The 14,253-nt window shown below is 27.9% G+C and overlaps 1 protein-coding gene, 1 long non-coding RNA gene and 1 other non-coding gene across 6 annotated transcripts in view; 2 read left to right on the top strand and 1 right to left on the bottom strand.

Moving 5' to 3' along the window:
• The first annotated feature begins 79 nt into the window (after positions 1 to 79).
• LOC105147926 (uncharacterized) lies at positions 80 to 13,785 on the top strand. The gene is made up of 5 exons (XR_846356.2): positions 80 to 274; positions 444 to 484; positions 1,128 to 1,181; positions 1,533 to 1,583; positions 13,678 to 13,785. It is a non-coding gene; the product is annotated as an uncharacterized LOC105147926 (long non-coding RNA).
• TRNAI-AAU (transfer RNA isoleucine (anticodon AAU)) lies at positions 5,213 to 5,286 on the top strand. Its single transcript has one exon. It is a non-coding gene; the product is annotated as a tRNA-Ile (tRNA).
• LOC105147934 (fatty acyl-CoA reductase wat) overlaps positions 7,916 to 14,253 on the bottom strand; it is a 37,488-nt gene continuing 31,150 nt past the window's right edge. For all 4 annotated transcript variants that reach the window (XM_087410716.1, XM_087410717.1, XM_087410718.1 and 1 more), the window contains 4 exons: positions 13,617 to 13,812; positions 12,628 to 12,879; positions 11,561 to 11,818; positions 7,916 to 11,191 (listed from right to left, as the gene is read on the bottom strand). In XM_087410716.1, coding sequence (XP_087266842.1) covers positions 11,083 to 11,191; positions 11,561 to 11,818; positions 12,628 to 12,879; positions 13,617 to 13,812 — 815 coding nt within the window. In that variant the 3' untranslated portion in view covers positions 7,916 to 11,082. The remainder of the gene's footprint in view (positions 11,192 to 11,560; positions 11,819 to 12,627; positions 12,880 to 13,616; positions 13,813 to 14,253) is intronic.

The raw sequence follows: 14,253 nt of genomic DNA, 5'->3' as shown, positions 1-14,253 counted from the left end.
CACTAGATAGAAATCGGCCAATGCCGACTACTCTGTGATTGGCTCTGTTGTGACAGCGAATTAAGATGCCTTTTCATGCGTCATAAATATGTGCAGGTAATGGCGACTTCCGTCTAATTGGCGCCACTCTCTTTACATCCACTCTAGCCGAAGTAGCAAAACAGTGTTTGCAAAGCGCTAAAAAAGCAATTATATGCACTTTTTTTTTAACGTTTTGTTAACACTTTGTAAGTGCTGTGTGTCATTTGCGCGGTTAAAGTCAACGAGTGTCTCGGTAATTATAAATAATTGTTGAGTTTATCCTTTTCATTGTGCACCTGCGATCTTGATAAAATTAGGCTCATTCGACGCATTTTTGCATGAAATTAACGAATCTGACAAAAGAAAGTGTCGCTCTGCCCTGTAAACCGAGGTATTAATTATTAAAATTGATGACTATTCAGGTTAGGAAATCTGTTGATGACATAGAGGGACATGAGAACACGTAAGTGAGATTGGAATAAGTATTTTCTATTTCAATTACATAAATACACATATCTTTTTGAAATATTTTGAATATTTTGACGTAATTGCGAAAAATGCTAAATAAATACGAATTACTAATACGAAATACTATTGTACTTTATGAATATTCACAATATACGATTATTAGCTCGCGCGATTAATTATTATTCATAAAAGACTCGAGATGACGATCATGTATCACAGAATAGATATATATTTCATTTGACTCATTCATTTGGAATCAAAACGCGATGGAAAACAAAATTTGTTATGATTTTGCGATAATTACAGATGACACTAAGGAATTATTTTTGTTTAACGAAAATGTTTTTTTCGCTTGAATAGATGTAACTCTTATATTATACTTTGAACGAATATCATATGAATCATAAAAAAGGAATGTTAATAAATACTCTCATGCAATTTATGCGATTCCTGCTTTCACAATTAATATAGTTGTATAATTAATATTTAATTAATTTTTTGTTTTTGTGCATCTTTCGTGATACGATCCATATAAAAAATTGAGCATAATTTTGAAATTGTTTGTCGGTAATAAAAAAATATTTCGCTTTTTTTATTAATCTTTAGTCCATTTCATTGACCCTTATCATATTTTACAGTTTTCCTGAGAGGAGGAGCAGGTCTGAAAGAGACACTGGTGGAGCAACTTTGCGGTAAATATTATTTTTTACTTGTATAAAATTAATCTTTTTTTTGCTTGTTAAATCATTTTATTTGACAATGATTTAAATATAGTAATTAGAAAAAAAGAGAATTACTTAAAAATTACTTAAAAATTACTTAAAAATTTTATACAAATTTATTCTTGTTAAGATCTTTTTGGAAAATATATTATATATTGTCTAATTAAATAATGGATACAAAATTAGATTTCTATAAAAATTATATTTTCAAAATTGCATGATTATTTTTCAGAAAACTGCATGCGTTTATATAGTAATAATTTTTTTTAAATGATTATTTCTTTATCGTGTTTTAATTTGGATTTTAATTTTTTGTTACAGTATCATTGTAGCGATGTCCCAGATGTAACTCCACTGTTGCGCATCGAATCGGTGAGTGAGTGACGAATTAATTACGTTTTTATTGAGATAACGGATATATGGTAATTTTATTAGTATACCATATCTAGATGCATATATGTATAAATTTAATAACAATATACAGATAAATATATGTATAACATTCCATACATATTTTGTTTTAAAATGGATAAGTTAAAATAGATTAGAGTAAACTTAATCCTGGATATCTCTTGTTATTGAATTTATGCATGCGAGTTTGATATAGTGTGTAAAGTCAATTATGAGTACCGACCGACAAGTTGTGTGTATCAACTTTCTCTACCAAAGATTTAAGTTTACCCAGAACACACTGTAAAATATAAAGAATGAGTATCTGTAATATTTTGCTAAAATAAAAATTAACCGTATTTTATTAAAAAATTGATGTGTCGCACCACATCAATTTTTCGACGCTACTTTAGGCTTGTTCTTTTTCTATACCCTGACTGAACTTCTTGCATTGTTTATCTTTATCTTTTTCTCCCTAATGTGAGAAAAAAAGAAAGAAAATGAAGCGTGCTAGAAGTTTAGTTTTAGAATATGAAAAAAGATCGGATCTTTTATCGGCAGTGATGTCAATATGATACGTAATTCGCCGTATCACTCTATAAAATTGTTGTCGCTAGTATATGGAAGCTTCCAAGCTTGTTAGACAAGCCGGGTTTCAGACCCATGCGCGTCCAATAGCTTCAGTAACGTACCGGATACTAGTAAATAAGAGACCATTAATCGCTTATATAAAATTTTTTTAAAAATGTTGAAAATTTTAATATATTTTACATACATGTATACACATATAGAAATATATTATATATATTTATATATATTTATATATATTTGTATATATGTATACATATGTAAAATATGTAAAATATAAAATATAAAATTTTTAACATTTTCAATCCTAAGCGACTAATAATCTATTTACTAGTAACCGATACGTTATTGAAGCTACATTGGACGCGCATGCGGACCTGAAACCCGGTACGTCTAACAATACTGCTTTCAAGTCACGAAAAAAGCCAGATTGGCCCCTTCTCTCTGGTTCTATCAGAGAGAAACCTAAGAGAGAGGACATGGGGGCCTTTTTCTTGTAACCGCAAAATGCTCCTGCATACTACTGTCCTCTGAAGAAGTGGATGTAAACTACACAATAATATCCATTTTTTGGTGATGCTCCTGATGGAAATAAATTGCTGAAATCATTGAAATCTATTCATTTGATAGATTTTAATTATTTCAGCAATTTATTTCCATCAGGAGCAGCGCAAAAAAATTATTATATGGTTTACATCCACTTCTTCAGAGAGCAGTAATGCATTTTGCGGTTACAGCGAAAAAGGCCCTCATATCCTCTCAGGTTTTTCTTTACTTTTAAGTTTTCCTTAGCACGGTTTCGATACAACATGAATCAATCGTGTTATAGGAGAGTTGACTGTATTTTTGGCAATAAGCTCTTTACAAGTTTTAAAATGTATGTAATTAAATTTGGGGGAATTATTAAATATTTCAGACGGATTATGTCCGATAGTAACGGTATGCAATCATTTTGAGATAAATTCATTTAAAACTCATTTTAAATACATTTATGTATTAGTTTAATATCTTGACGGTTAAATGGCGCTTCTCATATTTGGGTTATTATTTTAATATAATAGTTTACATAAAATAGAAAATACAATTATATTTTCTGTGATGAGCCGGCAGGCTGTAGAAAATTAATTAGCATACTTACAGCCCGCAGATCGCGGTGGCTCATTACTAATTTATGAGATAATAAGTAATCAAATTATGTTCTTCATAATAAGTTTTGTTTAAATAATGATCTAGTAACTAGTTCGATCTGCAATTCATTATAATGTCTCCATTGTCCATTGTGCTGCGTCTATGTGTGCATCCTGCTTATTTCGTCAGTATATTAAATATGTATTTAGTATGCTCAAGATGAGCCAACTGACGTCGACTGCGATGTCTTAATCCATTGACAATTAGTCGTGTCAGCGCGTTTCCATCGGCCTCTTTTAACTGATTTGAAAGTTCATTCAAGTGACTGCAGCTGTAATTTTAATATTTTATACTTTGTTGGTGGTAAAAACATTTGTAATATCATTTTTCAAGGAATTTCGGGGAAAAATAAAAACATGAAACAGGAAATGGAATGGATTTCGATCAGAATTATTTCGTTTTCTCTACAAATCACAATAAAAATCTAGGGAATAATCGAATAATTTGGAATTTATTCTGAATAATCCATAATGCGTACTTATGGGAAATGTCGGAATAAATTCTGATCGGAATTATTCAATTATTTCCTAGATTTCTAGTATGATTTTTTTTAGAGAAAACGGAATAATTTTGATCGTATTTTATTCCGACATTTCCCATAAGCATTATTCCGTAGGTATCTAGGATGCGCATCAACAACACTCGTATGTTTCTATATACAAATATCTTTATTTGCACAATCTTATACGAACTTATAACAAAAGATATTTTGCAACAATAGCAATTATACGCCCGGTAAAAGTAATCTATAATATAATCAAGTAATCTATATACAAAACAATATACAAAAAAAAATTGCGATTACTTAATATTCTAATAAATATACACACGGAAAAAAAAAGAGATTTAAAATAATTAAAAACTTTACTAATTCAGCAAAATTACTGGCATAATATCCGGATAGTTTGTTTTTTTTATGTTAAAGCAGCAAAGTTGCACATCTGAATAAAATTAGCGATTATAGCTAATCATATTTACTGTAATAACACAGAAAATTAATATAGAAAAGGTAATTACTTTTTATGAAAATCAATTCAATATATAAATCAAAATTTTAATAAAATATGCTAACTAAAACGATGTATACTTTTGCTTTGTAATGAAGGAAACTTGTTAGCAATTTTCATTGTAGCAAAGAATTAGCTGAATTAGCAATGATAATTGTTTATAGATATAATTTTTTTGTTATACTACTAAATTTGTTTAGTTATATAGATATTGAAGTCATGCAACAAACTATATACATAGCCTTGTTAAATCACTCAATCTATTTTTTTTCGTGTGATTGTATATATTATTATTGTACATATAATTATATATGGATAGTTTCTCCTAATTTATTTCAAACATCACTTTTTATAAAGAACAGAGTGAAAATTATTCTTCTGATTATTCCTTAATTCTACTTATTATTTCCCGTATATGCAAACAGAATTTATACAAAAGGAAATATATTTGGACATATTTTATGTATGCATAATTTTATGTATGTGTTTATATTCATACTTTGAGACTTTTTTTACCGGATGATACTATCAAAATGTTCGTATATTCGCTACACATCTCTCTAATCCCTTCGCATCCTATGCCCATCGATTGTATTCGAATTGAAATTCAATTATTATATGCATTAGAGTATCTAAAAATAGGCGTGAACAAAGAACTAGAAAAAAAAATACTAGGAACAATTATTTTAACCTTTTTATTTGCGATTGTTGAATAAAAAACGCAAATGTGGTTGTTTAATTATTTCGCGATTACCCTTTTTTATTCTTACGCAAATATTTCAGAGATCACAAATTCGAAAGGAATTGCTGTGCAATTGTTGAACGTCTGGCCCATTAGCTCAGTTGGTTAGAGCGTCGTGCTAATAACGCGAAGGTCGCGGGTTCGATCCCCTCATGGGCCAAACTTATTTTTTTATTCCGATCTCTGTCACGATTTTTATGTGTAATTTTAACAATTAATCTCGATAATATATATATATTCAAAAGTGAGAATATAAATAATAAGCTGTTCCTGATAGAAAAAATATTAATGACGCTCTTTGATTCAATGATATCGAACGTGAGAGAGTGCAAACTAATTATCTAACATTATTCTTCGACAGAATTGAATGTTCGATTCGTTTATCTATTTATAAACTTTGCTCATTAATCATCGATAAAATTTTGTTTTACAGATAAATTGACGGTCATTGTGACGCTTTGAAATTTATGGGTCTTATTCTGTAATCCTTAAATGACATTATTATCGATTTTTATTACATCTTTTTTTTTTATAAATGATAATTGTCATTAACAATAAAATAGTCATAAAATAATCATAAAATTGTCACAAACTCAGAACCATTCTAACAGTTATTGAGTTTACGACAAAGAGTGTATAGATGTTGTTATAGGGTTAATGTTCTGATGAAAAAAATTCTCTCATAACATCTCGCAATATTTTTCAATATTTATCATATTTATTTTAAATTTATGAAAATTTCTGAAAAAAAGTATTTTGAACTTTTTCAGATTTTATAAGTTTTTCCACAAATTAATATATAAAATAAGAAATTTTAGAATATATTTCAGAATTTATATATATACAAAATATTATAGAAATATGTAGACTTTTTTAACATTTCTGAAAAGTATTTCAATTTGTATAAAAAATATGAGAAATTTTTTAAAAAGTTATAAAATCATACAGAAATTCTGAAATTTATATAGAAATTTTGAAAAATTTTATGCAGAATTGTAAAAAATTTTCGCCAAATGGAATACGAAAATTATAGAGGATATTTTATAAAGTCTGCTCACGAATGATGTAGCGCTATGATGATTCAACAATCTTTTATTCGGCTATTTTTAGAAATTAATATTTCGTCAACCATTACGAAAATCATAAAATGATAGAGGATTTTTCGACTCGAGTTTTTTAGGAATAACGTTATATGATTTGTAGGTGAATTTTTTATATGTATTAGGTGTTGGAATTAATTCGTAGCGTTTTACAAGTGATGGGAAGTACTTTCATTAATGTATTTTTTAATGCTCATGTGAAATAAATAACATTCTTTCATTAAAAACGCTACGAATTAATTCCAACACCTAATATATATGTAAGGTATCTCGAAATTTGACAATATTATTGCAGCTTGAAATTTCGTGGAAAATTAAGTATAATAAAAGTGTAAGCCATTTTTTTCTTAGTGAAGTAATTTTTTAAGTATGAACGTTTAAAATCTGACTAATGATAAGGATTGGTTAAAAAGTCATCACATATTATGCAATGATAGATACTAAATAAAACATTACCGTTATATGCACACTATCACATGGATAGGTGACTTTAATCAACGTTTATGATTTAGAAATTGAAGAGATGGGCGGAATAAAGGCACAATTCTACTTGGACTCTTTTTCCGGCAATTAACTTTACGGAAAAAATGGTGTACAATTTTATTATTTAATTTTTCACGAAGTTACGCTGCAATAATATTACCCTCGAATTTTGAGACACCCTGCATATACAGTTGTTCGTCTTTTGCAAAGTAAAGTTTAAAAAAAAGCAACTAGAAAGGAGCAATACTGGGATAAATGTAAAAAAATTTTTTTATTAATTAATTTACTAATACAAGAATAACATTTTCGACCTTTACTTGGTCTTCATCAATTCTTACACGTAACAAAATGAAGCCTTTAACCCAAAATAAAAAATATTCTACATTACGCATTGTAAAGTCAGCATTTAATAAAAAAATAAGAAATATACATATATATATATATATATATATATATATATATATATATACACACACACACACACACATATATATATATATATATATTGGCTCCTCTTTTCCAAATAAGATATATATATATATATATATATATATATATATATAAAATATATATATGTGTGTATATCTTGACTCTTCTTGAACAAGAAAAGTTTTGCGACAATAATTTAATATATGTATATTATTAAGGATTACGAAATAGGGCCCTAAAATTTTCTGATTAACATTTGAGTTAAAAACTTGCATTCGTTTGTAACGGATTAATATCTAAATTGCCATCGCATCTCGATTTATTCATTATGAATCTCTATATATACCCGCGCACGCATGTATACATACATACGGTTCATTTGCCGCAATTTCCAACAAAATACACTTTCTCTCATTGAGAGGCCTTTGGTTCGGTCGTAGATCATGCGCATATCTAAAAAACAGTAAAAACAAAGTACGATTACACAATTCAACAAAAAAAAATTTTTTTTCGAACACCAAAACGAGATTAGTTATTTCCCGTAGTATTTTTGAACGTTGAATTTGAATTTGATTGTAGAATTGTTCTATCACGTCACAATTTTGAGAAATTTGTAATTAAAAAAGGATTAATTTTACAAAAAAGAACTATTTTCACATATTTTGTCATATTAGAACTACAAAATGCTGGAGAAGTGTTCTTGCAATCAAAATTTAGTATGTTGTTATGATTTTTAACCCTCAAAAAGAATTTTTTATATCCGTTATGGTTAACAAGTTATTTATTTTTGCTAAATATTGGGGTCTAATTGTGGAAAAGCTGTGAATTAGAAAATACATGAAAATAGCCCTTTTTTGCAACTTTAATTGTAAATTTTTCAAAATTGTGTCATATAGTAATTCTACAATCGGATTTGGTTTTAGCGTCTAAAAAACTATAGGAAATGACTAATTTTCTTTTATTGAACTGTGTTATCAAGTATAAACTACCAAGCAATAAGGTATGTTTCTCTTTTTATCTTCTCTTTTTATCTTTTCGCGAAACAGTCATGCATACTCGTTATCTCTTACTTTATATTTGTTGAAAAGATTATGATGCGCACACCGAAATGCTGATTCGTAAGATAAGTACGAGTGACGACAGGTGACATGCTCATGAATTTAATCAAACTGTGTAAAGCCATAAGAAGTTTGCATTTTGATTTTAACTAATTTTTTCTTCTATGGCAACAATTCTTCTGACCGTTGCGAAAACAGTTGTTTGTACTTTAATATTTTATCAAAATAAAAACTGATGTAAAGTAATGAGAATTAAACGTACGGCAAAATTAGACTTTATTTAGCTTAGGTCCGATTGTACCAACATTATTTTAACTTTAAGCAAGGCTTAAAACTCTTCCTTTCTGTTTTTTTTTCTCGATTTAAAAAAAAAAGGGTTTTAAATCTCACAGTTAAAATAATGTTGGCATAATTGGGCCTTAAATAAGCAAAAGACTGATTTCTTGTCCATTTTGCTTATAAAATTTAAACGTTAAAATATTTATATCTTTAAATTTTTTATGTTTTTGGGATATTAAAATACTTTAAAATATTTTTATTTTTAATTATATAATTTTCATTAATTCATCAAAATAAATGAAAGGATACAGAGAAAAGTTTTTTCAGATATGAATTTTTGTTTTGTACGCTATCACTTTCAAATATTATTCAATTGCCACAATGCTATCGACTATGATAATTTTATTTAATACATTATCAATATATATCATAAGACATAGATGTTAATTAATTTGATCAGAATAACATACTATACTCATGAATCATTATTTGATTTAAAATATGCATTCTCAAACCGAACTCTCTAGAATCATACTTATATATTATGCTAAATTGTTTATTTATATATATATTGTTGTAAATTTGTTGAACTTAACGCGTAAATTTGTTGAACTTAACGCGTTCTACATATCGCTTATTTGCTACATTAACAATATAAGTAAAAAATTATATATTTTTCGCAATAAATTATTTTTCATTACTTATTGTGTATTCACATTGCGGTCTTATGAGACTTTGTTAAAAAATGTTATCTTTGAATTTCTTGAAGAAAAAGAACGAAAATATGAAGAAAAAAAAGAAAGAATATGTTTTAAAAGAACATTTTTTTATTCTTCTTATACATATATCAATTACTATCAAAATTGCATTAAAAAAAAAGAATATACTTAAAAGAACATTCTTCTATATCAATTATTACCAAAATTTTTTATCTGCAAATCCATTATCTTATGTATGGCAAACAGGCAACTACTAAAAACAAGAATCCAAGAACACATTATTGTCCCCACATTAATAGCATCATAAATATTAAATCGGTATATTATTAGGTGTTGGAATTAATTCGTAGCGTTTTTAATGAAAGAATGTTATTTATTTCACATGAGCATTAAAAAATACATTAATGAAAGTACTTCCCATCACTTGTAAAACGCTACGAATTAATTCCAATATCTAATATAATTATAGATTACAGAATATCATTAAAATATGAATTTGATTGGGAGAATATCAAGATATTAGAACGTTTTTTTAGGAAGAAGATTGATATTTGAGATATGCACATTCAGGTTCAGTCTTAATATATAAATAAATACAAATTATTTATATCACACATATTTTTTAATTTTAAATAATATATGCAAATGATTATGTTTATTCTTGGAAGCTTAGTATGTTTGCGGAATATTTATGTTCTTTTAGTTTTTCGTTTTTTGTTTTTAATAATATAACTGTCACTGACATATGTTATTTTTTATTTTAACATTCAGTCTCTTTATTATATTACTCATACATATTATGTTCGACTAAATTTCACTGAAGATGACTCTAAATCGAAACGTATGAATTTACGAATGGAATCTCCGAATCTCATGTATAAGAAGAACAACCATTAAAATTGTTTGTAAGAATATTACGCTCCAATTATTTCGTTTGTCTTGAATTAATTATCAAAATGAATTGATTATCAAAATTGTATTTTAAAATTAATATAACGTTTTAATGATTCAAAACATTAAAACTTATTTTTTAGAAAACTTTGATTTTCGAGTTATGTCGTTATTGTAACAAATAAGTGATATAATATTCTATACCGTCGCGTCTTATAATATTAAAAATTAAATATAATGCGTCTTGTGAAACAAGCACCGCGCGCCAGCCAAGTTAACCTTTTCGATACGGCTTTATTTTTTCGTCACTAAGTATGTCTCCGCTGTCGGACAGTCGAATTTCGAGTACACTGTATGGGACAATTATGACACGAACGTCACTTCATCGAAGAAGGGACATAACAATTAAATTTTACTGTGTAAAGTATTGATGGAAAGGAATAATACTTTAACATGTTTTATAGAGTGCGATCCACTTGACGCTACAAATGCTTCGAAGCATCAAATGGACCTTAGCCATAGTAATAACACTTAAACAATTGTTAAGCTAAAGTCGTCATTAGTGCACGGCGAGCGTTCAACGCTAGACGACTATAGTCATCGTTAGTATCGAAAGGGTTAAACTTTTCTCTCAGATAACACCTACCAAGCCTACTTTGAACATAAGGTAACGTTTTATTTTTACAAATAGTTTTTGTCTGTGTGAAGATCATTGGAGACGAGAATACGATCAAATTGCTGTTGTTCTACGCTCTTCCCATCACATATCGCTCATACATTACATTTTCGTTTCGCAATATTTGGCCTGTTTTGTATATAGGCTTACGACATGCCTCTCTGTTAGTTCTTCCATATCTTTCTGACGAAAGTTTCACACTTCTCTGAGAGTCCAATCATGCTTCTTCCTTAAAAATATAGATATCACCCTCCACCATTCGGTCCTGCATCTCCAAGACGTATGTCTTGGATTTTTGCAATCTTATTCCTATCATTTCTGTCACACTTTTGGATAAAAAAAATCAAACAGTGTAGATGTAATCGTCCAGAAGAGCCTCAAGGCGATGTAAGCCAGAATGAGTTTCAGTACTTGATGACTCCAGTATAATCTATAATAAGAGTTGTTTCTTATCTGTTTATTTTTGTAAAGTAAATAATAAAATTAGATATACATATAGTTCTAATATATTTTAATTCACAGTTTTAAAATGTAACATTTTCAATTTTAAGTATATTTGATAAAAAGAATAAAGAATAAAAACATATCAGAATACAGCTTGAAAAAAATATGCTGATTTGCCTCTATTTTTTTTTTAATAAACTAAAAGAAATTTGAAATATAAGATATGACAAAATAGCAAAGAAAAGATAGAAGACATTAAAAAAAAATGAAAATTTTCAGTTTGTTATGAAAACATATAGGATTAGAAAAGCGGACTAAAGATTATTGTTTCCAAAGATTATTGAAAATTTCGTACCTTTGCCATTTGACGCGTGCCTGCGGCAAGGTTTCTAGGGGATCCTTAATGAGATACACTCTTATTCCGCGAATATAAGTTTCGAAGTAAAAATTCCAATCGACATCTCGTATATCACAATAGAACTTTTCACGATCTTTGAATGTGAGCTTCCCCATCAGCGCGTGTAATCGATCATTGGTAAATTTCCATTCTTGCGTGGAGAAATAGTTCAGCACATCCATAAATTTGTGTATCTTCTTATAAACTTTAAGTAACCTTTAATACACAGTCTATGTTAAATAATGATCTGCATAAATAGCAGGATAAAGGTATGACGAGCGAGGCACTTGCCTCGTGTAAAAATTTTGAAGGGGCGCAAAAATGACAATATAATTTCTTACATATATTTTAATTCATTATTAATGATGGTTTTAGTTCACAGTATACTTGATGCTGCGAATATAGAATCAGCTTTTATTTTAGATGTTTTAAAACTAATTCATGATTATTCTTTAATTATTCAAACTTAGAGGTAACAGGAAAAATATTTTTAATATTCTATATACTATTCCGGTAAAATAGCTCCATATGAAAGAAGTTTTAATAATTAAAAATATATGAAGAGAGAGAAATGGCTCAAAAATGATTAAAAATTAGATAAAACAATAAGGAGTTATGAGTCACATAACAATTTCATATAATCTATAAACAAAACGTATCTAAAAACAAACGTATATTTGTTTCACTTCAACTTATTGCACTGTGTGTACTAGTTCAGAAAGTGCAGTAATAAAAAACAAATCTATTGTGTATGCAGTTCGGCCAAATCATACTTCTACTCCGCGTTAATAGGGTTTAAGGGCTACCAACTGTGAAACGCGAAACTTTGGACGGTATTCATAATCTGTTCTTATTTTAAAATCATCTTAAATAATGTCTTTTGAGCATCCTCCTTTGTTCTTTAATATTAATGCTATTTTAATTTACGACTTTTTTCTTATTTTGGATACGTAAAATGAAAAATTCATTATTCTCTCTCTCTCTCTCTCTTTCTCTAACTTTTACATAATTCTTTTTATCCTTACCTCGGTTGTCTTCCTATGCAGACAGTTGCGGTATCAACCAGTAAAGCTGGAAGTAGATGCCAAAAATATACGAAAAAAAGATGGATTATCCTGTGCTTATTATTTCTGAAACTGTAATACCAAACCGCCCTGTTCGAGGGAATTTGGAGACCATATTTTGATGACATGTCTTTTAGATTATCATAAGTTATTGGGTTGTCCGTAGACACATAATTATAAATTGGGGCATCACTGCGTGATTTATTGTTTATTCTGAAAAATGATGCAATTATATATTCATTATTTATTCAATTATATATTTTAGACGAAGAGAATTTTTTCTTAGAATTTATTATATTTTAACATCATTTAATTAATTTATGACATATATTATGACTCCGAAAATATGACAGTCGTGGGGCAACATTGTATTTCGAAGAATTTTAATGTACAATAAATCTCTCTCATTTATTAATAAAACTACAATAAAGTATAAAATAAGTTTGATTTTATTGAAATGCATGGTAAAAATCTTTAAAATATTGTATTGTACTACAACTACCATATCTTCAAGGTAAATTTTAAAAGAAAATTCTCTCCGTGTAGTGTTACTAAATCTGTCAAAGCTATCAAAGTTTTTGTAACTATTACAATAGTATAAATAAGATCCTATCTTATGATATATGACATGAATTATAAATCGTTTAAACGCTTTAAATAATAAATTATATGTCGAAAAGTAATATTTTATATACATATATATATTTATAATATATTTTATATAAAATATTATGACATATTTTTTTTTAAATACATGTCACATTTGATTTTATCAATATGAAAGACTTCAATTTGACACATAAATTTATTATTTAAAGTCTTTAGATGATATATACACAAACACACACACACACACACACACACATACACATATGTGTGTGTATATATATTGTCATTCTGACGTCAAACTGCACTGATGCAGGAAAAGATTAAAAAATGATAATGCACACCTTTGATCATTCGCTACGTCCCATGCACATGCAATTAAAGCATTGACTGTTAAATCTGCAGGTACTACGTTTGCGTGTACCGAGCCATCACAATGGATCGATCGCAGCAATCCAGTTCCAGCACCGGCAGCAACTCCTGTTGGACCGTATAAATTGTCGATCCAACCTCGTGCCGGTTCCAGATATGTTGAGATCACTGAAAATAAAATATCAAATTACATGTACAGTTTAGTCAGTATTAGGCAATTTTCAGTTAAATTTATTGTTGCCGATATAATTTTGTATTATTATTATTATTATTATATAAATTATTAATACTATTATTATCTATATAATTATCTTTATTATTATAACAATATAGAAGCTTGAAAATGGTTCTTTTTCCAAAAAAGATTTCTTAAAAATTTCTCTCCAACCAAGAGCTTTTATTATATATTTTGATTTATATATTACTAAAATATAAAATTAATATATAATGATTTAATATATTTAATTTAATTTTGAATATTATTATGAATAAAAATCAGGATTCGAATTCTGGCAGAAGCAATATTTTTCGCAATAAATTATTTGTAGATTTATGATTTGTGATTATATTTCAATCTAAAAGATTTCAGTTTAAAAGATTTCGATGCGC

Source organism: Acromyrmex echinatior, chromosome 10 (genome assembly GCF_024713525.1).
Source record: "Acromyrmex echinatior isolate Ae372 chromosome 10, ASM2471352v2, whole genome shotgun sequence".
NCBI classification, from domain to species: domain Eukaryota; kingdom Metazoa; phylum Arthropoda; class Insecta; order Hymenoptera; family Formicidae; genus Acromyrmex; species Acromyrmex echinatior.
The sequence above is the reverse complement of the archived record's forward strand: the minus strand, read 5'-3'. Positions and strand labels throughout refer to the sequence as shown.